The 21,590-nt window shown below is 63.1% G+C and overlaps 3 protein-coding genes across 6 annotated transcripts; 1 reads left to right on the forward strand and 2 right to left on the reverse strand.

Annotated features, from left to right (window-relative positions):
- Window positions 1–1,843: 1,843 nt before the first annotated feature.
- On the reverse strand, window positions 1,844–6,512 carry P3H4 (prolyl 3-hydroxylase family member 4 (inactive)). Its single transcript, XM_080565242.1, has 8 exons — window positions 5,944–6,512; window positions 4,117–4,266; window positions 3,652–3,823; window positions 3,448–3,576; window positions 3,194–3,339; window positions 3,023–3,106; window positions 2,750–2,891; window positions 1,844–2,657 (listed from the first exon to the last, which is right to left on the reverse strand). Exons 1-8 carry the CDS (start codon window positions 6,427–6,429, stop codon window positions 2,647–2,649), a joined length of 1,320 nt encoding a protein of 439 aa, XP_080421368.1. The 5' UTR covers window positions 6,430–6,512; the 3' UTR covers window positions 1,844–2,646.
- A 1,316-nt stretch (window positions 6,513–7,828) lies between these two features.
- FKBP10 (FKBP prolyl isomerase 10) lies at window positions 7,829–14,452 on the forward strand. 3 transcript variants are annotated; one of them, XR_013941554.1, is made up of 11 exons: window positions 7,829–8,246; window positions 9,931–10,076; window positions 10,636–10,825; window positions 10,966–11,111; window positions 11,189–11,378; window positions 11,632–11,777; window positions 11,902–12,091; window positions 12,266–12,408; window positions 12,582–12,745; window positions 13,011–13,954; window positions 14,022–14,452. XR_013941554.1 is itself a non-coding variant. In XM_080565241.1 (10 exons), exons 1-10 carry the CDS (start codon window positions 8,053–8,055, stop codon window positions 13,194–13,196), a joined length of 1,695 nt encoding a protein of 564 aa, XP_080421367.1. In that variant the 5' UTR covers window positions 7,829–8,052; the 3' UTR covers window positions 13,197–14,452. The 3 variants fall into 3 exon arrangements, 1 of the variants encoding a protein (XP_080421367.1); XR_013941555.1 differs by having other exon boundaries at window positions 13,011–13,945; window positions 14,013–14,452; XM_080565241.1 differs by having other exon boundaries at window positions 13,011–14,452.
- Window positions 14,453–15,583: 1,131 nt separating this feature from the next.
- NT5C3B (5'-nucleotidase, cytosolic IIIB) lies at window positions 15,584–21,530 on the reverse strand. 2 transcript variants are annotated; one of them, XM_080565248.1, is made up of 9 exons: window positions 21,492–21,530; window positions 21,000–21,098; window positions 20,344–20,413; window positions 20,050–20,096; window positions 19,579–19,664; window positions 18,841–18,930; window positions 17,485–17,647; window positions 16,397–16,597; window positions 15,584–16,139 (listed from the first exon to the last, which is right to left on the reverse strand). In XM_080565248.1, the coding sequence occupies exons 3-9, from the start codon at window positions 20,393–20,395 to the stop codon at window positions 16,029–16,031; spliced, it is 750 nt and encodes a 249-aa protein (XP_080421374.1). In that variant the 5' UTR covers window positions 20,396–20,413; window positions 21,000–21,098; window positions 21,492–21,530; the 3' UTR covers window positions 15,584–16,028. The 2 variants fall into 2 exon arrangements, with proteins under 2 accessions (XP_080421374.1, XP_080421373.1); XM_080565247.1 differs by lacking the exon at window positions 21,492–21,530 and adding an exon at window positions 21,223–21,390.
- Window positions 21,531–21,590: the final 60 nt, after the last annotated feature.

Genomic DNA, 21,590 nt, shown 5'->3' on the forward strand with positions numbered 1-21,590 from the left:
CCTGCGTCACCTCCGTCCCGGCCCAACTGGTCCAGCCGGGCCCCGCCGCCGCGTCCCGGCTCACCCGCTGCCGCCGGCCCCGGGCGAAGCCTCCGCCACGCAGCGGCCGAGTCACCGGCGAGCACCCGGCCGGCACCGGGGCACGGCCCAGCCCACGGTTGGGGGGGTCCCCAGGATGCAGCCCCCCTCGGGATTTGGGGTCTGTTGAGGTTTGGGGATACACCCTGCGCCCCCCGCTACCAGCCCCCGGGCGACCCTCGGCTGCAGCTGGCCGCGGGTACAGGCTGAGGTGGGAAATCGGGGTTCCCGGCTGGAGGCGAGGGACAAAAAAAATCCTGCAAGAAAACGGGATTTGGTTTCCTTTGGTTTTTCTTTTTCTTTGGTTTTTCTTTGGTTTATCTTGGGGAGCCAGAGCACGACGAGAGCGCTGCCGGCACGAGGAGGAGAGGGGCACAGAGGGCGGCACGGCACGGCACGGTGGCATGGAACAGCCCAGCTGGGACAAGGGGCAAAAATCCTGACCAAATTCCTTCTTGGTCAAGGTGAGGGGCCGCAGGGAAGCCCAGCGTGGTGCTGTACCCTGGCCCGTCCCCACCAGCCCAGCGCTGCCGTCCCCGCATGCCATGGGACACGGAGGCCACGACACCGCGCTCCCAGAGCCATCCTGCTCGGTGCTGCGGCTCCGCATTTCCAACCTGTGCCCCCCTTTCCACCCCTGAGGGCAGCTCCTGCTGCGGGTTGGAGCAGGAAAGGACCACGGGGACCCCGATTTGGGGCCGCAATGGGTTTCGCCCGTTGCTGGAGAAGAAGTGGGTGCAAGGCGCCGTGTCCCCGGGGCTGGCAAGGGGACGCCCTGCCCGGGCGTGCGTCGCAGCAGGGTGGAGGCCCCCGGGCCCTGCGCCGCCCTCGCCCGGCGTGCCGGGGAGATAAAGCAGCCTTTGCCCCCTCCGGGGACACGACGCCAGCGCTGAGCCGGGCGCTTCCCGGCGGCCGCACCCCGCCGGGTGGCCGTGACCCATCCGTGACAAACCCTGCTCCTCCCGGGGGACAACCAGGGCCCTGCCCGGCGCATGGGTGCCATGCAGCCGCTCCTACCACCGGCGCTGCCTTCCCCTTAGCTCTGCCCGCCCGCTGCCTCCTGCGCCCCCAAAGCCTTCCCCGCAGCTCTGGGGGCTCAGCACCGCGCCCCCCCCCCCCCCAGCCCGGCGCAGGGTGGGCAGAGCTGGGGACGCCCTGGTGCAAGGGGAGCTCGGTGGCAGGGTGGGGTGCTGGCAGCCTCCCCGCCGCCCCCTTCGCTCCTTTCCCTTCCCTTCCCTTCCCTCCCCCGGGGCCAACGCTATGATTCAGCCTCTCGGTTTCAGTCCTCGCAGCCAACTTCCAAGGGGAGCAGAAACGCGCCCGGCTCAGCAGGGAGGAGCGAGGCGGCCGCACGCTGCCTGCCCCTGGACGCCCCGTGCCCAGGGCGGGCACGGGCTTGTCGGCAGCGATGCAGCCCAGAACGGGGCCATCCTGCCCTGCCGCTCAGGACCAGCATCAGGGGGTGCCCATCGCGTGCCTCAGACAAGCAGCAGGGCGACGAACCCCAAGGACCGGTATTGGGGTGATGCGTGCAGCCCCCTCCCCAGCCGACCACCAGATGCTGCACGTGCTACTGGGGTGATGCACGGTGCCTCCAGCCACACCTGGCACAATTCAGGGGGTCCCAGCCCCCCCCAGGCATCCCCCTGCCCTTTTTTGGGGTCTTCCCTGCTTTGCTGGGGCACCCGGCACCCCTGCCTGCTGTGGGGCCTCTCCTACCACGGGCACACCCCAGCTCCAGGGAGCCCCAAGGCAGAGGCAGCTGTCAAAAGACCGGTCCGGATTTTATTAAAAGTTCAGCACCAGTAAAATAATAATTAAAAAAAAAAAAAAGCAACTGTGCAAGACGGGAAGTATTAAATTAATGGAGCTTAAGGCTACGGAGGGCTGGCATGGTGAGAGTTCAAGGCACACGCGGGGCACGGGCGATGCAGCCCCTCCAGGCTGCAGCCACGCGCTGGCACGGGGATGCTGCAGCACCGGGATCCCTGCTGCAGCCCCGGGACCCCCGCTGCAGCACCAGGACCCCCGCTGCAGCACCGGGCCACGGGCTCTGAGGGGGTCCAGGGCTCTGCGAGCTGCTGGTGGGATGCTGGAAGCCCCAGGGCAGGAGCCCCGGCTGAGCTCCGAGGATGCCCAGGACCGACGTGCGTCGCACCCAGCGCAGGGAAACCCACTGAACGCCTCGTGACAGCACAAGGGTTGGGTCCCGGCACCCATCCACGGCTCCTGGGGAGGAGCCAAGTGGGGACGGCAAACCCCAGTGCTGTGGGGGACCGCTGGCACCAGGGCTCCTGGGGACATCGGGGACGGGTGGCTCAGGGGGGCACCCTGCCAGGCACGGTGGTGCGGAGGTGCCACCACTCCACCGCTGGGACTCGGGGCAGCGGATGTCCAGGAGGCAGAGGCAGCCCTGCGGTGGGCACCGGGCAGGATCAGCCCTTCCCGGTGAGCCTGAGTTTCTGTGCAGCAGCTGGCAGGAGCCTGAAGCCCGGCGTCCCCAGGATGGCATCGCTGGGCCACCACCGTCCAGCTCCGTCAGGGCCGGGGTCCCCTTCGCCTGGCTCATCAGAGGCTCTCTGCAAACAAGGAGGGCTCGGTGGCACCGGGGGACAGGCAGCGGCCACCCTATGCCCCAAGGCACGATCCCCCCGGCCACGGCATCAGGAACCTTCGTCAGCTTTGTCCCCCTTGGTCTTGGGCTCCTGCCACCACTCCGCGAAGAAGCCTTCCTCGTAGTCGCCTTCGCCCTCAAACTCGCCGTCCGAGGGCAGGTCCCGCGGGTCCGGCTCCTCGCCGTCGTCCACCTCCATCTGCAGCACGGGACGGGGAGGAGGAAGCAGCGCGGCCAAATGTGCGCCTACTACGGCCCCTTCTGGGGTCAGGCCCCCAAGGAAGGACCCAAAAGCACCCAAAAGTGCCCCAAGCCAGGGCCGTCACCTACCTCATCATCAGCCTGCAGGTACTGCCTGGCGAAGTCCAGCATCTTCTTCTGGACGGCTGTCCGGTTGTAGTAGCGCACGGCTTCCTGGGCACAGGGGGGGAGCAGGGGCCACGTCAGCCCCCCCAAAATGCCCGAACCACAGGGTGGGGGCCTGGGGGGGGGGGCTCTCACCGGCCGGGGCTCGAAGTCCTCCTCCTGCAGGTGCCAGCGCTCGCGGTGGAAGCGGTAGTAGACCAAGTTCTGCTGCATCACCGCATCGTCCGGGTCGAAGAGCATGTAGCTGGAGACGCTGCGCACCGCGTCCCGCACGTCGTTCACTGCGGGGAGCAGCGGCGGCGTGACATGGGGAAGGGTGACACGGGGTGGGGGGGTGACACCAGCACACCCCAGGGGCGCAGTCCCCCCAGCTCCCGGCTGGCACTCACGCTTGTAGTAGGCGAACTGCAGGTAGTGGTACATGGTGGCCACGAACTTCTCCACGAAGTAGCCGCCCACGTTGGGGGTCAGCTCGGTCTCGCAGTCCACCTTGCACTGCAGCACGCTCACAAAGTGATCTGGGGAGAGGTGTCAGAGGCGGGTTTTGTGCCCCAAACCGGCCCCCCAGCCCCACCGCCTGCCCACCCACCCACCTGCGATGGCGGGGTAGAAGTCCTTGAACTCCTGCAGCTCGTAGGCACCCTCGCAGCCGGCCAGGCAGTCCTCGTACGCCTTGTAGTACTCGGCCAGCGCCTGCTCCATGTCGGCTGCACTGCTCCGGAAATCCCCGTTGTTGTACAGCTTCACCGACCGCACGAAAATCGGCTGCAGGGGACCGAGAGGGCTCCGCTCATCTCCTCGCCGAGCGCTGAGCACGGTGCCCAGTCCCACGCCGGGTGGCGCAGACACCAGACCTGCCTTGCTCCCCCGGGCACAGCTTCATCCCAGGCACCGGCCCCACAGAGATGCTTTTTTGGGGCAGGAAGGTTGGCAAGCCAGGGCTCAGCTGGGCTCGATGCTTCTGTGTTCAGCAGGATGGGCTTCGCCAGCCAGGCACACACGGAGCTCCCGTCCCCACGGGGTGTCCCTGTCCCACCCCAGCCCCGTCCCCCCCTCACCTCATAGGGCTGAGCCTCCAGGTCGACGAGGTACTCGTCCACATCCACCATCGTCCTGTAATAGTTCAGGTACTTCAAGGTCATCTCGTGCTTGGGGTTCTTCTGCAGGAAGGTGTGAGCAGCGGACACCGCTTTCTCGATCTTGTTGGACTGGGGAGAAGAGGAAGAGCGGGGGCATGGGGGACGGGCTGGCGGGGGCAGCCGGGGCGATGCTGCAGCTGCCGGGTCTCAGCACCCAGCACCACAGCCCAGCCAGAGCCCCAGGGCAGCACAGGGAAGTGGCCCAGGGCAGAAGGCTGCTTCTCAGGAGGGGATAGCCCAGCGTCCACGGTGCCAGCCCCAAGCCCAATCGTCCCCTGGCAGCAGTGGCTGGACAGGATGCAGGACCACAGACAAGGCAGATAAATCCAGCTGATGCAACCGCTTGTATTGAGACATGTCAACCTCTCTCCCCGTGTCCATGGTGGGAGCAGGGACGGCTCTGCCCCTCGGGGACCCCCGTGTCCCACCGGCAGCAATCCACGTGGCTCGGGTTTGTCCCACGTGTCCCCTCTTCTCCAGCACTGCCGCCAGCCCAGCGAGCTGCCCCCACGCTTCTGCTGCTTTTCTGAGCTCTCAGGTTGCAATTTCGGGGAATTGAGATTGGGGGGGGTTGGACGAAGCATCCATTACATGGATTTTAGCCAGAGCAACCGAGAGGAAAACACATTAAGTATCTAGGCCAGGCTGTCCCCTCGTCACTGCCAGGTGAGGGGGGCAGCAGCGCCCAGGACTAAAGCAGCCTCTGCACCAGCAGCCAGCCCAGCCCGCGGCGCAGCGGGGGCCCAGCACACTCGTGGCATCTGGGGAGGGACAGCGTCCCCTGCCAGCACAGCTCTGGCAAGGGAGGACACCTCAAACCGATCCCTCCACGTGTGCACCGTGAGCCTGGGCAAGCGCCTCTCCCCGATGGAGCATCCCGACACGCGTCCTGCAGTGGTCAGCACTGCTGGATCCGCCAGCTCGGGCCATGCTCCACCAGCTGGGGCGGCTCCTCTGTCCCCCTCCCCAGGCAATGCTCTGCCCCGCTGGGGGGCCTTGGGGAAGTCTGTGTACAGCAGCAATGCCAGAGGCAGAACGTAGGCACTGCTGACCTGGAGAAATTCCGTATCTCCCAGGAAAACCTCTCCATGTGGGCCAGGGGCACCCACGAAGAGCTGTGCTGGGGGATGCTCGTACCCACAGCAGGATGGGGGACATGGGGAGCCCCCAAGAAACCCCCAGAAGGGGCTGCGAGAGGAGGGGACCAGGGCCATGCAAGGCTGTGGAGGGGGGGCAGCCACGAGGGCCCCCAGATGCAGGCACACCCCCTCACATCCTGCCTGATGCGTCCCAGATGCTGCTGACGTGCCACGGCGCAGGGGCAGGATGGAGGAGCCCGGGGAGGGGGGATGCCAGGCGGGGGGTACGGGGTGGGGGCTGCAGGATGGGGAGCGCAGCGGGATGCAGGATGGACGGGAGCGGGATTTTGGGGGGGGGGGTGCAGAGTGGAGATGCGGGATGGGGCGATGCAGGATGGGGGTGTCCACAGGGAGGCGCAGGATGAGGGGCGCAAACTGGGGGGGGTGCAGGGCTGGGGTGTGGGACAGAGCCGCAGGATGAGAGGCAGAGGAGGGGGCTGTGCAGGATGGGGCGGGGGGGGGAAGGAGGTGAGGGCAAGACCAGAGCGCTGCAGGACGCCCACTCCCCCCCCCCCCCAAATCAGGGCAGCCCCCGGCTCCCCGCACGCCCCCTGCGCGCCCTATTGCGCGGCATTTGCGCCCCCCGCGGGCCGCCGCGCCGCCTCACCTTGAAGAGCGCGTAGTGCAGGTACTGGTAGGGCAGGCGGCGCTGAAAATCGCGCAGCGTCTGCGCGGGGGGGTAGCGCAGCTGGAAGACGGGGAGGCCGCGCTTGCAGGCGCGCAGGCAGCCGGCGCGGCGCAGCAGCCTCCCGAAGAGCTGCAGCTCCCGCTCCCACTCCCGCTCCGCGGGGTCCCCCTCGGCGGGGGGGTCCTCGGCGGGGCCCCCCTCGGCCGCGCAGCGGCGGTGGCAGTGCGCTTCGCTGTCGCGCAGCAGGCGGTGGAGGCGCAGGCTGGCCTCCAGCTCCCGGGCGCTCTCCGCCCAGTGCGCGCCCGCGTATTGCGCCAGCGCCCGGGCGTATGCGCGCTGCAGGGGCTCCAGCGCGGCTGCGGGAAAGCCGCGCACGCTGTACTCCTCGTACTGCGCCGCGCAAGGCTCCTCCGCCACCGCCGCCAGCAGCAGCAGCAGCGGCAGCGCCAGCGCCGCGCCGCCCATCCCCGCAGCCGCCGCGCAATTGCCCGCGCAGCGCCGCGCAGCGCCCCGCGCAAGGGGCGGGCGGGCGGGGAAGGGGAAAGGGGAAGGGAAGGAAGGGGCGGTGCGCCCCCGCCGGGCGCGCAGGGTCTTAGTGCGGCTCTGCGCGGCTGGCGCAAGGCCCGCGGGGGGCTGCGCGCTGCGCGCAAGGAGGAGCGAGGGGTCGGGGAGGTGCTGGATGGGGGGCGGGGGGGGATGCGCCCTCTGCTGCGCCTCCCCGGGGATGCGCCCGGAGCGTGGGGTGCCGGGGTGAGGTGGGGGCTGCAGCTCCTGGGAAGGCTCCGGGGTGCGCTCGGGGCTGTTTGTGCGCAGCTTTTTCCCTCCCCGGCCACGCCGTGCCCGGTTCTTGTTTCGCTGCTGGCTAGTGGCGAGCTGGCGGCCGCTCGCCCTGCACCGTGCCAGACCCCGGGGCTGAGCCGCGCCAGGCCTCGGCACGGCCACGCTGGCCCCAGCCCAAGCCCAGAGCGTCGCTGCCGCTGGACAGTGGCTCTGAGAGCTGCGGCGGCACAGGGCAGGAGCCAGGGAGCTGCTGAGATTCTTGGCTGTGGGGCAGAGGCCGTTAGCAGTGCCCAGCACCTCCCTGCAAACGAGCAGCTCGCCAGCACGCCGGCTGGGATGCCAGCCCGTTGGGATGCCAGCCCCCTGAGTAAGCGCTCACACACCCCAGAGTCAGACCCTGACCCTGCTGTGCTGTGGGGAGAGCCCCGAGTCCCCCCAAGCCATGCCAAGGTGGCTTGGCCCAAGCACGGACCCTCAGGGACTCACAGAGCACCCTAGGTCTGGGCTCTGGGCAGCTGATGCTGCTCTCTTTGAGCCTCTGCTCTCAGCAGCAGCACCACCGTGCCTCCGGGGGGCTGGGATTTGGTTCAGATCCAGAGCCTGTCATATTTCCTACCTGGGGCTTGCAGAGGGCCCTTACCACAGCGCCCGACTTTTGCCAGCAGTTTGGGGGGACAGGAGGGATGTGGGGCAACACGTGTACGAGCACTCGATGCCACTCCTATCTGTGAAAGTCTGCTACAGGGACAGTTTCACATTTTTAATCATTGCCATTCAGTAAAAGATCTGTCAGCGGCAGACTGAAGAGCAGTAGGTGTTATTAAAACCGTTAATTCCTTGTATTTACTATTGCTAAGTGCTGGGGGCTGAGGAGCAGCGTCCTGAGCCGCGGGTGCTGGGAGGAGCGCAGGCAGCACTAGGACCCGGAGCGGCTGCTGGGATGGGACCTCCAGCTGCACAAACTTGCTTCCAAATAGGTCTCTTCAGCTTTTTCCTTTGCAGAAAGAACTGCCTAGGGAGAAAAAAAAAAAAAAAAAGATGGGGGGGGTGAGGGGGGGAAGTCCTGACGTGGAGCTTTGCTGCTGCGACTTTTTCCGCCTGCCCCACTGCCGCCGGCTCGGGGAATTGCCCCGGCGGTGCAGTGGGGAGGCTGGTGGAGGGCAGCACGGCTGGGCCCCGTTACACGTGTACAGAAATGCAGCTGGGCCGGGCTGAGCTCGCATCGGCGCGGGAGAGGGGCCGGGGAGGCCCCACCTCTGCGCCTTCCCCTCCGCTGAGCCTTTCCACTGGCCGCAGCCTCCCAGCGCCATGGCCTTGGGCAGCCTCGTCCTCCTCCTGAGCCTCCTGGGGGTCCTGGGGCTGGGCGACCCCGGCCCCCTGGAAGACGTGGTGATAGACAGATACTATATCCCCAAAATCTGCCTGCGGGAAGTCCAGATGGGGGATTTCATTCGCTACCACTACAATGGGACCTTTAAAGATGGCAAAAAGTTTGACTCCAGGTATTGCCCTTGGTTCTTTACCAGCTGCATGCGGCCCCAGCCGGGGCTCCCCGGCCGCCCCACGCGGTGGGGAATCCTGCATGCTGCCCTCAGCCCCCCTGCGTGTCACCCCACTGCAGCCCCAAGGGCCAGGGGATGCTTGTTCCCGTCAGCCCCGTGCCTGCATTGCTCGGTGCCCCGCAGCTTTGACCCCAAGGGGGGATTTTGGGGGTGCCTGTGGTGGGGCTGAGACCCGGGTGGCCCCAAGGGAGCTGCCCAGGACAGCACAGCCCGGCCGGGGCTGCAGCCCCCAGCCCAGCCCCGTTTCTGAGCCTGCAGCCTCCGGGTGCAAGCCCATCTCAGGCAGGGGCAGGATCAGGCCCTAACTGAGATGCTTTGCACTCCAGGCGTGTGCTTGCATGTACTGCACAGGCAGAGAAAATACCTGAAGCACTTTGAGACGTGGCAGCGGCGAAATCCCTTCGTTACCTAACAGGCTTCGGTTCTTGCTGGTCGTAGTTTTCCTCGGCCTGTGCACCGATCCTGCTCTGCTCACGCTGGTTATAAACCAGGGTTTATGATGGTGCAGTTCCTGATCTGCACCAAGGCGAGGAGGGGTAGGATCAGGCACAGGGCAAAAGCACAGGACCAAAGGGGGCTGTGCTGGAGCTCAGCCCCAGCCCAGCTCGGGAACAAAAACTTTCCAGCTGGGCATTCTTCAGACCCCTGAAAAGCAGAGGGATTCTGCTCCTGGCTCAGCGTGTCTCGATTTTCTTGCAAGTGTGAATGGGAGAGAAAGTAAATCAGCCACGCGCTGCCACTCCTGCTGCTGCAAGCCCCAAACGCGATGGGAGCCTGGGGAATTCTGCTGCTAAAATAATTCTTTGTCCTGAGGACTGCAGCGTGCTTCCAGGAGAAGCATTCACTGCACATGAAACGGGATGAAGGGTTTCCCTTTATCTGAACGGGCCCCCAGCTGCTTCCCGGAGCCTGTGTTTTAAGATTTAAAAAAAAAATAAAAACAAATTTGCAGTTTAAAAACGAGGCCTGGGACTTCTTCTTTCCTCCTCGCTGCAAACGTGGCACACGCAAAATTACAGGGAAGCAACAGCAAGCCCGGCAGCTCGCAGACCTCCAGGCCAGATTGCCGTGCGAAATTTGCGAGGATATTTACGTGTTCAGCCCCAAATAAAGTCATTTCCTGCCTCCTCTGCACCCGCAGGGCCTGATCCTGCACTCCCCCACCTCCGAGGGTGCAGGCCAGAGCCCCGGTGGGTGTCGAGGGAGGCCGCTGCACCGCGGGCAGGGCAGGATTGATCCCTGGGAGCTCCGTGCTTGCTGCGGGGTCGGGGCGTGGGCTCTGTCTGCACCTGGGGACCTGGATGGGGTTGGGGGGGCCCCGATCCCAGCGAGACGTGGGGGAACCTCGAGCCTGGTGCCCTGAGACAGGGGCTGGGGGATGCTTCGTTACCGTGAATTGCAGACCTGGGAGAGAGCCCAGGGTTAGCAGGGGTACCGCACAGCCCGCCGTCAGCCTTGCCGTGGGGTAGGAGATTTGGGCACGTTTTTGGCTAAAAAAGCGCATTTGCAAAGCTACAAATTCAGCGTGGGTGCTCAGGGCGAGGCGGAGGGAGCTGCTCAGCCCCGTGGGTTACAGTCTGCCCTTCAGCGCACGGTGCTGACGGGTCTGTCCCTTCGCCCCCAGCTACGACCGAGGGGCCACGGTGGCCGGCGTGGTGGGCGTCGGGCGGCTGATCACCGGCATGGACCGGGGGCTGCAGGGCATGTGCGTGAACGAGCGGCGTCACCTCATCGTGCCCCCCCACCTGGGCTACGGCAGCATCGGCGTGGGTAAGGGGCTGCGGGGGGGACGGAGGGGGCAAACCTGCAAAGCTCGCGTTGTGGGGGGGGATGGAGAATTGGCACCCACCCGGCAGGCGCTGGGGAAGGATGGAGCCATTGCTGGGACGCTAAAAAGTGAGCATGAGTGGTGCCTGGGCAGGGCTTTGCAGGGAAGGATGGTCTCTGTGCATGCACTGTGCTGCTTTCCAGGGTGGACACGGGGCTAACACCTGGTTTCCCTGCAAAGAAAACCCCACAGCAGCATTTAGGGCACCCCCAAAAGCCCAGCGATTGCCTTCCCCCGTGCAAAAATGTCTCCATGGAAGCCACTGGAAGGGTTTGAGCTCAGAGCTGCACCAGGCAGGTTGGGTCCCCATCCACCAGCACCCTGCAGGAGCTCAGGGACAACAGGCATTAGGGGACAAAGGTCCTCCCTTGTCCTGCTCGGTGGAGGTGGGAGGGAAGATGCCACATGTGCTTCAGAGCTCTGCGTTTGCGTGCAGCAGGGCGGCCACCCTTGCCTTGCTCTCCCCTAACCTTCTCTCTGCCCTCGCTGCCGCCCCTTTAGCGGGGCTGATCCCCCCAGACGCCACCTTGTATTTCGACGTGGTCATGCTGGACATCTGGAACAAGAACGACAAGCTGCAGATCACCACCCTGTCCAAACCCGAGCACTGCAACCGCACGGTGGAGAACTCGGACTTCGTGCGGTACCACTACAACGGCACGCTGCTCGATGGCACCCCCTTCGACTCCAGGTACGGGGTGCTGGCACTGGGGGCACGGGGAACGGTGGGGACCGGGGGATGCTGGCCTGGGGCAGGACTTGGGAGCCCCCCTTTCAGGCTGTGGGGGCTGGCGTGGCCCCAAAGCCGTTCTCCTCGTTCCCCCTCATCAGCTACAGCAAGGACAGCACCTACGACACCTACGTGGGCACCGGGTGGCTGATCAAGGGCATGGACCAGGGGCTGCTGGGCATGTGTGCCGGGGAGAAGAGAAGCATCATCATCCCCCCGTTCCTGGCCTACGGGGAGAAGGGCTATGGTAAGCCAGGCATCGCCCCATTGAGCCTGCTCGGGGAGCGGGACCCCCATCCAGGCTGACCCGTGCCCCCTCCCCAGGGACCGTGATCCCACCGCAAGCCTCGCTGGTGTTCAGCGTGCTGCTGGTGGACTTCCACAACCCCAAGGACGGCGTCTCCCTGGAGCACCTGGAGGTGCCGGAGTCCTGCAAGCGCAGGGCCGTGACCGGGGACTTTGTGCGCTACCACTACAACGGCACGCTGATGGACGGGACGCTCTTCGACTCCAGGTACGGGGCGAGGAAGCAGGGTGATGCCCCCGTGCACGCTTGGTCCCTTCCCACCCCACATCCAGCAGCAAGGAGAAGCTGGAAAATCCCGGGGAAGCTGGGAGGAGAGGGTGGTAATGAGTATGGAAAAGGATTTAAAAAAAAAAAAAAAGTCATTACCAAATGGAGCGAGGTTTGGTGGGAGCAGGGCCACGTGCTGGGTGCTCGGGCCGGTTCCCTCACCCGACAGCGCCGTGGGCTTCTGTCCCTGCAGCTACTCCCGCAATCACACCTACAACACCTACATCGGGAAGGGCTACATCATCCCCGGCATGGACCAGGGCCTGCAAGGGGTCTGCATGGGGGAGAGGAGGCGGGTGGTCATCCCCCCCCACCTGGCCTACGGCGAGAACGGAGCAGGTGAGGGGCGCGCGGCGCGGACCCGCGGCATCGCTGGGTCGCGCCAGCCCGGCGGAAGGAAAGCAGGGAAGGTTTTTCCCAGCTCCGTGCTCACCCAGCTGAGATCTCGCTGCTCCTCTTCCAGGGGACAAAATCCCCGGCTCAGCCGTGCTCATCTTCGACGTCCACGTCATCGACTTCCACAACCCGGCCGACCCGGTGGAGATTGAGACCGTGTACCGGCCCGAGGGCTGCAACGTCACCACCCGCAACAGGGACTTCGTCCGCTACCACTACAACTGCTCCCTGCTGGACGGCACCAAGCTCTTCTCCTCGTGCGTGCACCGGGACGTCGGCTGCGCGGCCACGGGGCAGCAGGGTGGGGGGGGGGGGCGCAGGATTTCGGGGCACGGGAGGGAAGGTGCAGGATTTCGGTGTGCGGCAGGACCCCCCCCGCTGGGTCCAAAGGGGTTTCTCAGCCGCTTGGTTCTTCTCTGTGCCCCCTGCAGCCACGACTACGGGAGCCCCCAGGAGGTGACTCTGGGGGCCAACAAGGTGATCGAGGGTCTCAACAGCGGCCTCCTCGACATGTGCGCCGGGGAGAGGCGGGTGCTCATCATCCCCCCGCACCTGGGCCACGGGGAGAGCGGAGGTAGGGGAACGGCACCACAGCCACGTCAGCAAAGCAAACCAAGGGTTTCCGAAACCCTCTGGGTCTCCCTCACCTCCGTTTTTCTTGCTGGAGGCTGGAAGGCTTTCGCCCGTCGGGGGCCGGAGGTTTTCTGAGCTGCCCATCAGGTGCGAGAGCCCTCGCTTGTTTTCCAGCCCGGGGGGTGCCAGGCAGCGCCGTGCTCCGCTTCGAGGTGGAGCTGATCTCCATGGAGGAGGGGGTTCCCGAAGGCTACCTCTTCATCTGGCACGGGGACCCGCCGGAGAACCTCTACGAGCAGATGGACCTCAACAAGGACGGGCAGATCCCCGCCGATGAGGTGCCCAAACCTCACGGGGGCTTGTGGGGTGCGGGAGGACATGGGGGGGGCACGGGGAGCCCACCCATGGGGGCAGCACCCAAAGGATGCTGCTGATCCCAAGCACCTGGGAGCACAAAGGGCTGGGCAGGAAAAACGCCCAGGCCTGGAGCATCGCTGCTGGAAACGGGGTGCAGCAGGGCTGGGGCAGCGAGGGCAGCCCCTTCTCTTGTCCCTGCTGCTGCCCGGAGCAGAGCAGCATCCCGTCCCTTCTCCCCCCCTGCAGTTCTCCACCTTCATCCTGACCCAAGTGGCAGAAGGGAAGGGGCGCCTCATGCCCAGCTCCGACCCCGAGAAAGTCATCGCTGACATGTTCAAGAACCAGGACCGCAACCAGGACGGGAAGATCACGGCCGAGGAGCTGAAGCTGAAGTCGGACGAGGACCAGGAGAAGATCCACGAGGAGCTGTGAGGTGCAGCCCCCGCTCCCCCCGGGGACAGGACTGCCCTTTGCCGTGCCACGGCCGGGCTCCCCAGGAAGCCAGCTGGGAACCTGCCCCTGCCCCTTGCAAGGGGAAAAAAAAAACAAACAATGTGCCCCCCATTATTTGAGGGGGTTTTGATGTGTTCCTCACGGACAGGAAAACTCACCAGCCCCCAGGTAACGCGCCCAGACCAGAAGGTGGGAAGCACCCACAATCTTGGGCATCTCGGTGCCCCCCTGGGGGGGCAGTGCCTGCATTTCCCCACCCTGCCCCGTGTCCCCCCCCCACGCAGCTCCAGCAAACATCTCCTGCCCCCGGGCTGGACCAAGCCACGCCAGGGCCGTTCCCTCAAGCCTTGCCCCATGTCCCCTCTGCTGTCGGCTCTGCCCCGAGCCTTGCTTCGACCCCTCTGCTCTTGGTGCCCCGCGGGGGGGTCGGGGCAGTGGCACCCCCTCCCCAGGCTGTCCCTGAGCTCCGCTCCCTCGTCCTTGGCCAGCGACTGCACCTCCTGCGATGCCTCTGGGCCCGCGCAGGGAAGGGGGGAGCTTCCCCTCCATCTCCTCGGCAGTATTGCTGTAGTTTAGGGTTGTGGTTTTTTTTTTTTGTGGGTTTTGTTTGTTTTTGTTAAATACACACGTATAAAAATCTTTAAAGGAGAAGAGAAATAAAGAGGGGCCTTCCCTGCTGGTCCCTGCTGCTGGCCCAGCCTCTGCTTCCCCTGGGACACGGGCTGGAGGTGGCTCAGGTTCCCAGGATAAAACCCTGATGCCCGTGGCTGCACTCCCCTAGGACACGGGCTGGAGGCGGCTCAGGTTCCCAGGATAAAACCCTGATGCCTCACGGGCATCCCCTGCTTCGGTGTCTGGGCCCCTTGGGACAGCTGGGAGCAGATGAACCGCTGCCAGCCTGGAGAACAGGGAAGCCTCTCCTGCCCCGGCCCTCAGGGAGCAGCAGGCTGGTCCTCATCCTCCTCATCCTCCCCACCCCGCGGCCACGGCCAGCAGGGATCGGGAAAAATCAGCCCGATTTGATTTCGATGCCTAAATGCAGCTAATTTAACGGCGCTCTCAGGTCTGTCCCAGCACGTCCCCATCACCTTCCCGCCGGCTCCGAGAGCTTTTGCACAGCGTGACCTCGCAGAGAGAGATTAAAAAAATGCGAGAACAGAAACTGTGCGAAGGGTCAGAGTGAGCCCCTCTAACGATGACTTCTACGTGGCACCAAATAAACAATTTCAACTGGTTTCCAGAAAGCTTCCCTCTGCGTCAGGTTACTTTGCAATGAAACATTCACGTTTGGCCGGGCAATGGTGCAAGGAGAGCTCACCTGGGTCTTTTATTTCCTCTAAGCGAAGGGAGCCTGCGCTGTTCACCAGGTAGATGTTCTCAGCCCACGACACGGAGGGCAGCGAGCGAGCCGAGGGCTGGACCCGGAGCTCGCAAGCCAGAAGGTGCCACCACTCACATGCTGCAGGGGACAGGCTGCGGACCGGGGCTGGACCCTAATATTCCCCAAGCAGCCTTACCGCAGCTCGCACCGCAAGGTGCAGGTCCCTGCCGTCGGCACAGCAGGCACCAGGGTGGGGTGAGAGCAGTTTCCCACAGCAGGGTCTCAATTTGCCGCTCGCAATCAGGGCTGTCTGAGTTTTCCTCTTCATTAACGTCATCAGAGGTTCCACAAAAATAAGAGGGCTTCTTTCTACTGCTGCTCCAAGAGCCCAGAACGAGCCCAGCAGTTTCAGATGGAATCACCGTTACCTAAAATGCTCCTCAAAACCCTACACGCCGCAGCTGGCCGCTCCTTCCCGATCCCACCCACGGGCTCCAAACACACCACTCCCAGCCCCAGCCACACCGCAGCGCTTGCCCAAACCCTGCCAGCCCGATGCTCATCAGACAAACTCACTTCTTGTTTTCCGAAGCAATGCCAGATGAGCTCCAGGGAACAGCAGGAACGACTGGAAAAGGTTGGTTTTTTTTTTTACAGCAAAAGCTGTAACACGCTTCCACTCAGTGCTGTGGCTAATGGGAAACCCAATGGATCTGCTCCCCCTACAGCAAGCAGACCTGCCCTGGGAGATGCCATCCCTTCTCCAGCACATGCGGTCCCCAGCACCCACCTCCCCAGAGGCTGCAGATCCTTCCCTTCCCTTCCCTTCCCTTCCCTTCCCTTCCCTTCCCTTCCCTTCCCTTCCCTTCCCTTCCCACCCCAAAGCCCTGGTGGGCAACGGGTCCTGCACTATGCAGGAGCAGAGGGAGCAGAGGCTAAGACACGCAGGGACCTGTGGATTTTCGGCAGCGGGAGCACTGCTTGGCAATGCCCAGAGGTGCCCGGAGCTCAGCCTGGGCACCTCAAAGCCACAGAAAACAGGACATCAGGAGAGAAATTTGTTTTCTTAGACGGGCGCGCAGTTAAAACCGAACAGCGTCAATCTAAAACGGGCCTGTCCTCAACCAACAGCAAACCACCTCCGTTTCTGCTCTCAGCCGCTGAAGCTGAGCGCAGGATGTCTCTCCCCTGAACACAAATGGTTTGTGTGGCCCCCAGAGCTGGGATGAAGTCTGAGAGGGAAGCAGCAGAGCCGCGGCACAGACGGGGCACAAGGAGCAGGCTCCTTGCTTCCCGCATCTCAGCCCTCCAGTTCCAGGAGGACAGCCGGTGAGGTTCGGGATGGACACGACACACAACAGCCGGGGCAGGGAGCCTGCCCCAGGCACCAGGATGGATTCAGGCAGGTACCAGAAAACCCAGCCCGGCTTTGCCCGTGGAAGGACGCCCGTTTGTTCCCCTGGCCGGGGCTGGGACGCTGGCTTCCCAGCTCATGTCTCCAGAAGGATGTAGCGGAGGATCCCGTTGACCACATCCAGCGTCTCGTCGCTCTCCAGAACGATGTCGTAGGCATCCAGGTACTTCCCCCTCTGCTCTTCCACCTGCAGTGCAGCCACCAGGGAAGGGAGAAGAGGAGAGGACCACAGAGAAAGAAGACTGTGAACAGCTGAGAACGAAGATGCTGCACCCGCAGCCCTTGCATTTCTTGGTGCTACAGAAAAGAGGGGTCAAAAACCACCCCAAAAAATGCCCAAAGTGCACCAGGAGCTCCACAGCTCCCTTGCACGCTCCGTGGGAGCCGACACAAATCCAGCATCCCTCACGCTCCGGCAGCAAGAGGGCTGCTTCTCACACCCACCTTGTCATTGAGAAAGCCGATCTTGAGGATGTTCTCCACGCTGGGAACCCCGTCTGCCATCGTCAGATCCCCCATGGAGTCCCCCAGCAGGATGATGCTCGTCCTGCCGCTCAGCTGCTGGAAATACTCCGTTCCCTGCAGGACGCTGTTGTTCTTGTTGTAGGTGTGGATGAGAGGTCCCTTGAAGCACTTGAGGACTCCCTGTGCAAACAGGACAGACACGCTGATCCCAAAGCAATCCCATCGCCGTGCTGCAGCTGCGGTCCCCCTGCTGGGAGGGGGATAAGGTGGGGATGCTCGCAGAATGACAGCTCTCATCTCTGAGACGTGCCCAAGGATGCACGAAACACAGGGAGGGAGTCCCCAAGGGCCCCATTTTGCAGGACGAGCCCATCCCATGTGGTGAGAACCCGAAGGATCCTGGAGATCTTGGACTGGGCTCTGTGCTGCCCTGGTGCCATTCAGGGGCTACAGAAGCCAAAATCAGAGGAGCCCCAGGGCAGAGCGTGGCCCTGGAAGGAGGCAGGGCTGTTCCGCTGTCCCAGGCTCCCCCTGAGGCCGCCTGCCCCAGCACACCACCCGTGGGAACAGAGGGCTTCATTGTGCACAGCGGGTCGTTTTCTAATGTGAACTGGGACTTTTCAGGCTTTCCGCATCAACAAAGCCTTCCAAGCTGCTTTAAAGGACATCTGGCTTTCAGATCAGGGAAGACCTCTGCGGTCCGTTAACTCCATGCTGACCACGCACTGAGCGTGCAGCGCCGGACCAGCATCCAGCCCGGAGCATACCCAACAGACACAGACTTCACCTTCAGCCTCCAAAAGTGAGTTTGGAAGATGAGGAACCTACGAGATCCTGAGCACTGATGCTCAGCTGCTCCTGTGCTACCTGTGGTGGCAGCAGGTAGCGAGGCATCCCAAAGCTCTTACGGTGTTCCCATGGCCCCGAAAAGGGCCAGTCCTACCTAGAGGGATCCAACACTTCATAATGGGCAGCTTTTATCCTAGCAGCATTTCTGTTCAATGTATCGCAGCCCTCCGTTCCAGCCTCACAAACCTCCCCCCGGCAGGCTCGCTGCACGAACTCACGCTGTCATCGAAGTCCATGTAGTTGGACACCACGTTGACGTTGGAGTAGAAGACGTTGGCCTGCCGGATAATCTCTTCGAGGACGTCGCCGATGCCAGCAGAGAAGATGAATATGGGGACGTTGTGCTTGTACAGCTGATCAAACAATTCATTGAATCCGTCCCTGGAAGAGAAGTGTCCATGACAGGGCATTACGTTACTCCCTCCCAGCAATGCTCTGCGCATCGTGGGCTGCGAACGCTCTCAGCTCCAAGGCTCACGTTTCTGCCTGGGACTCCCCAAAAAGAAAAGCCTGTGCCTGCTCTGCAAAAAACACACTGCTCTGGGGCCTTGTGGTGCCCGCTGTGCACGCCGAGGGTGCGCAGCAGAGCCAGCAGACCCCACGTCGACAAAACAACCCTGTGGGGAGGTACGGAGCAAGGTGCGGCACGTGAGCCATTCACTCAGCACCCCCTGAGAGCCCCCAGAGCCCCCTGAGAGCCCCCAGAGCCCCCTGAGAGCACCCAGAGCCCCCTGAGAGCCCCCAGAGCCCCCTGAGAGCACCCAGCCCCTCACCTGGGGCCACCCAGCACAGCAAGCTCAGGCACGTGCCCACCAGCGCGGGTGCCACCAGCTCGCTCCGAAATCACCCGTTAGAGATGCGTGGCAGGTTGGACTGGTTGCGGGGACTACCAGACAAGCGTGCAGCAGCCTCGCAGTCTGCCAGCACGTGATTTCCACGCACAAAAGGAGCTTTGGCCCATGGAAACCCGGACACACGGTGCCACGTCCCCTCCGAGACCGGCAGCTCATTCAAAGCAGGGTTCCCCTGCGCCACTTTCAGGAACATCAGCGCCACGGCCGGCTTCAGCAAAAACTTTTAGTTCAATGTTTTAATGATCTGGGTGCAACCTGATGCTGAGTCAAGGGCCCGGATAAGGCTCAGCGGTTCCAGTGAGTGGGGAGAAAATCTCTTCTGGAAGAGGGGAGCTGCCCGCCCAGGCTCAGGGAGCTTCCTCTGGGTGCTCCTTGCCAAGATGAAAGGAGATGGAAGAGCCTCTGGGCAGGAAGGAGCCAGTCCAGGAACCGGGCAGCCCGCAGCCTCGGGGAGCAAAGCTCAGGCTGCAGCTGGCGGTGCTGGCTTCTGGCTCGCTGTCACAAAGCTAAACCCCAGGAAGGAAGGGAGATTTGCATCTGCTGCGCTTCGGAGGAGGCGTGCAGATCAAAGCGGCAGCGAGCAGGTGAAGCGAGCCGTCAGAAATCAGTTCAGCTTCCCCCGGATTCTTCTCCGAAAACACGAGCAGCGACGTGGCCCTGGGAGAACTACGTGGAGGGGATGAAGGGCCCCAGGCAGCACACCGACCCCCCAGCCCGTACCTCAGCATCACGTCCGATTCCCTGACTATCTGGGCGATGTCACCCTTCTGGATCTTCTGCTGCGACAGCAGGTCGTGGGCCCTGGTCCACCTAGGGAAAGGCAGCAAGGTGAGTTTCCTGGGCAGCCAAACTCGAGGCAGTCAGAAAATTACTAGCTAGAAACTTCCCGGTATCGCTGCCAAGCCTATAGGAAGTTCAAGTCTTGCACACTGTAGTCCTCGGGGACAAGAAGGTGCCAGGAGGTGATAATCACCTATTTATCTATGGCTTTCTGCTCTGAAACAACAAACGTGGGTCTTGCTCATCTGCATCCTCTGCCCTCACGTCCCTTGCACTTTGTGATGCCCAAGGACGTGCTGTGAGACCCAGGGAACTGCCAGCACCAACATCAGGCACCAGCGTGCAGGGAAATCAGACCCGTGCCAGGGATCCAGCATCACCACTCCCGTGCCTGAAGGCAAGGACTACAAGGAAAGCGCCCCCCTCTCTCCAAGGTCTTGTAGCTTCTGCTTTTCATCCAGTGACTCAAATTATTTGCCAGCTGGGCGTGACAGGCACAATGAGGTGAGTGTGTGCCACGCACCCAAAAAATGTTAAAGGGGACCCTACAAACAAAGGGAACCATTTCTAGGGCTCAGCACGTTCCTCCGTGCCTGGCCTCGGCTCAGGAGTTTCCTTTTTCTCCTGTGTCCCCCAGTGCTCCCCAAGGGAACCAGCAGACCACGGGCACGCACTCACCACTCCACCATCAGGGGACGTTTCTCTTCCAGGGTCCGGTTGGGATCGATTTCTATGGGGTAGTAATAGTGCAGCAGATCCTTTAACTGGAACGTTGTACCCAAGTGAGAACACAGAGCGAACACTGAGTCTAAAGAGACCGTAATCAGCAAACGCAGCACTTCTAAATTCCCCCAAAGCAACACAACACACAACAAAAACAGCCCAAACCACTTCAATCGGAGCAAATTTGGGGATCTCTGAAGGAAGAGTTAATCCGCCGCTAGCTTGGCTGCGTCTCCTCTTGGCCCAAATACTCCAGGTACAGAGGAGTACACAGACACACTTCCTGCTCTTATCAGACCAAAAAAGCCCACAGCTGAGCATGCAAATTAAATTTCCCTTTTTTACTTTCCCCTCTGTTACCATTGGCCAATATAACCCCAAAACGATGGGCCATAGGGACGAAGAGCCCCGCAAAACAGCACCTACCTTCTTCTTGCCATCCTCACTAATAACACGACTGTTGTCGAGGATATCTGCAAAGATAAAATTCCATTTTTGTAGCCCAGAAACAGAAAGGCTCAAAGTTTTAGGATGCAAGTATGAGAAGGAAAAGGAGCATCTGGCAGTCTCGTCTGCAAAGCTGGAGCAGAAAGACCACGAGATGGTTTCTGGGCTGCCTGGAGGTGAGGGCTGTGACAGCAGCACCTGCTGCGGATACAGACACAGAAACCCCCCCCAGAATTAGGGGCAGGAAAAGCCGACGGCAAGGCTTCAACTCACTGTGCGACGTGGGGCAGCGCCTGCCGTTGCACCCGAACCTGCTCAGCGTCATGTCGAAGTCAGAGATGACCTGGAGGGCGAGAGAAGACCAAAAGCTGTAGGGGACCCAGCTCATTCTGCCCTTGCGGTGCCTGGCCAAGGATGCTGCCGGCTGCAAGGATGCAAATCCGGCGTCGGCACATGAGAGCACAGAGCTGCAGCAGAGCACGGGAGAAGCTCGTGGATGGGAACTTGAGCGTCCCTGCCAGCTCGAAGCAGATGTCCCCCCCCAGCTGAGCCAGGCAGCACCCCTCCCGCACCCCAGGCACTCTTATCAGCACCAAAAGGCTTAATCCTCCCTGCTGACTGCCGTGGGTGGGTGGGGGGGGGAGGTTTGGGGATTGGCTAATATTTATAGCTTGCATAACAGGGAAGCAAAGGGCCCGGCCAGGGGCAGCCTGCAAACACAGCGTGCCCCCCCCGCAGCTTGTCTGGGGCTTTTCCTTCCGCACCAGCAAACAGCAAACCGCGCGGCTGGTGCTGCGTGCGTGTGGGTGCTGGGGGCAGACGGGCCTGGGGGGGCTGCAGAATTGGGGAGGGGGGAGATGAAAGCAAGCACCGAGCACGCCGGAGACGCATGGCCCGCCGCCAGCAGCCGGGACGCCGGGGCCCAGTACCTGCAGCTTGCTGCTCCCCTGCTCCTTGATGGACCGGATTACCCCCAGCACGCGCTCCGGCCGCAGGATGCGGACCGTGGGCTTCTCCAGCTCAGGCACCTGCAGGCAGAGAGCCCCCCCCCCCCGGTCAGTGACACCCCGGGGGCTGCGTGCCCCCAGCCCTGCTCTCCCAGCTCCCCGGCCCCTGCGGACCCCGCTCCGCACCCCCCGGCCCCGCGCTCACCATCCCGCCGCGCTCCGCACCGCCGGGGCCGGGCCGGGGCCGCGCAGCCGCGGGGAGGAGCCGGGCCGGGAGGCGGGACCGGGGCCGGGGGGGCCCGGGGGTGTTTGGGGGTATTCAGGGGTATTTGGGGGTATCCGGGGCTGGCCGGGGTCTCCCGTCCCCTCCGGGTGCAGCGGAGCCCCCGCCGCTCGCTGCTGCGTTTCCTTTGCGAGACGCTGCAGAGCCGGGAAGGCGAAAGAGAAAGGTGAAAAGTAAATAAATAAAAATACGTGGCAAGGGGCTGATAGCAGCTACATCCACCCCGGCATTGCCACAGAACCGTCTAACTTAAAAAGAAAAAAAGAAAAAAAAGAAAAAGAAAAAGAAGA

Source organism: Anser brachyrhynchus (assembly GCF_964034855.1).
Source record: "Anser brachyrhynchus genome assembly, chromosome: 22".
In the NCBI taxonomy this organism is placed as follows: domain Eukaryota; kingdom Metazoa; phylum Chordata; class Aves; order Anseriformes; family Anatidae; genus Anser; species Anser brachyrhynchus.

Excerpts from the sequence above, each read along its gene's own strand:
- P3H4 (XM_080565242.1), bottom strand. The coding sequence starts at position 6,429 with ATGGGCGGCGCGGCGCTGGCGCTGCCGCTGCTGCTGCTGCTGGCGGCG. Across the intron at positions 4,267-5,943 it reads TGCACTACGCGCTCTTCAAG|TCCAACAAGATCGAGAAAGC; the intron begins GTGAGGCGGCGC and ends TCTTCTCCCCAG. Across the intron at positions 3,107-3,193 it reads AGGACTTCGAGCCCCGGCCG|GAAGCCGTGCGCTACTACAA; the intron begins GTGAGAGCCCCC and ends CCCTGTGCCCAG.
- FKBP10 (XM_080565241.1), top strand. The coding sequence starts at position 8,053 with ATGGCCTTGGGCAGCCTCGTCCTCCTCCTGAGCCTCCTGGGGGTCCTG. Across the intron at positions 10,826-10,965 it reads GGCACCCCCTTCGACTCCAG|CTACAGCAAGGACAGCACCT; the intron begins GTACGGGGTGCT and ends CCCCCTCATCAG. Across the intron at positions 12,746-13,010 it reads GGCAGATCCCCGCCGATGAG|TTCTCCACCTTCATCCTGAC; the intron begins GTGCCCAAACCT and ends CCCCCCCTGCAG.
- NT5C3B (XM_080565247.1), bottom strand. Across the intron at positions 17,648-18,840 it reads GAATCGGACGTGATGCTGAG|GGACGGATTCAATGAATTGT; the intron begins GTACGGGCTGGG and ends CTTCTCTTCCAG. Across the intron at positions 16,140-16,396 it reads TCGGCTTTCTCAATGACAAG|GTGGAAGAGCAGAGGGGGAA; the intron begins GTGGGTGTGAGA and ends GCTGCACTGCAG.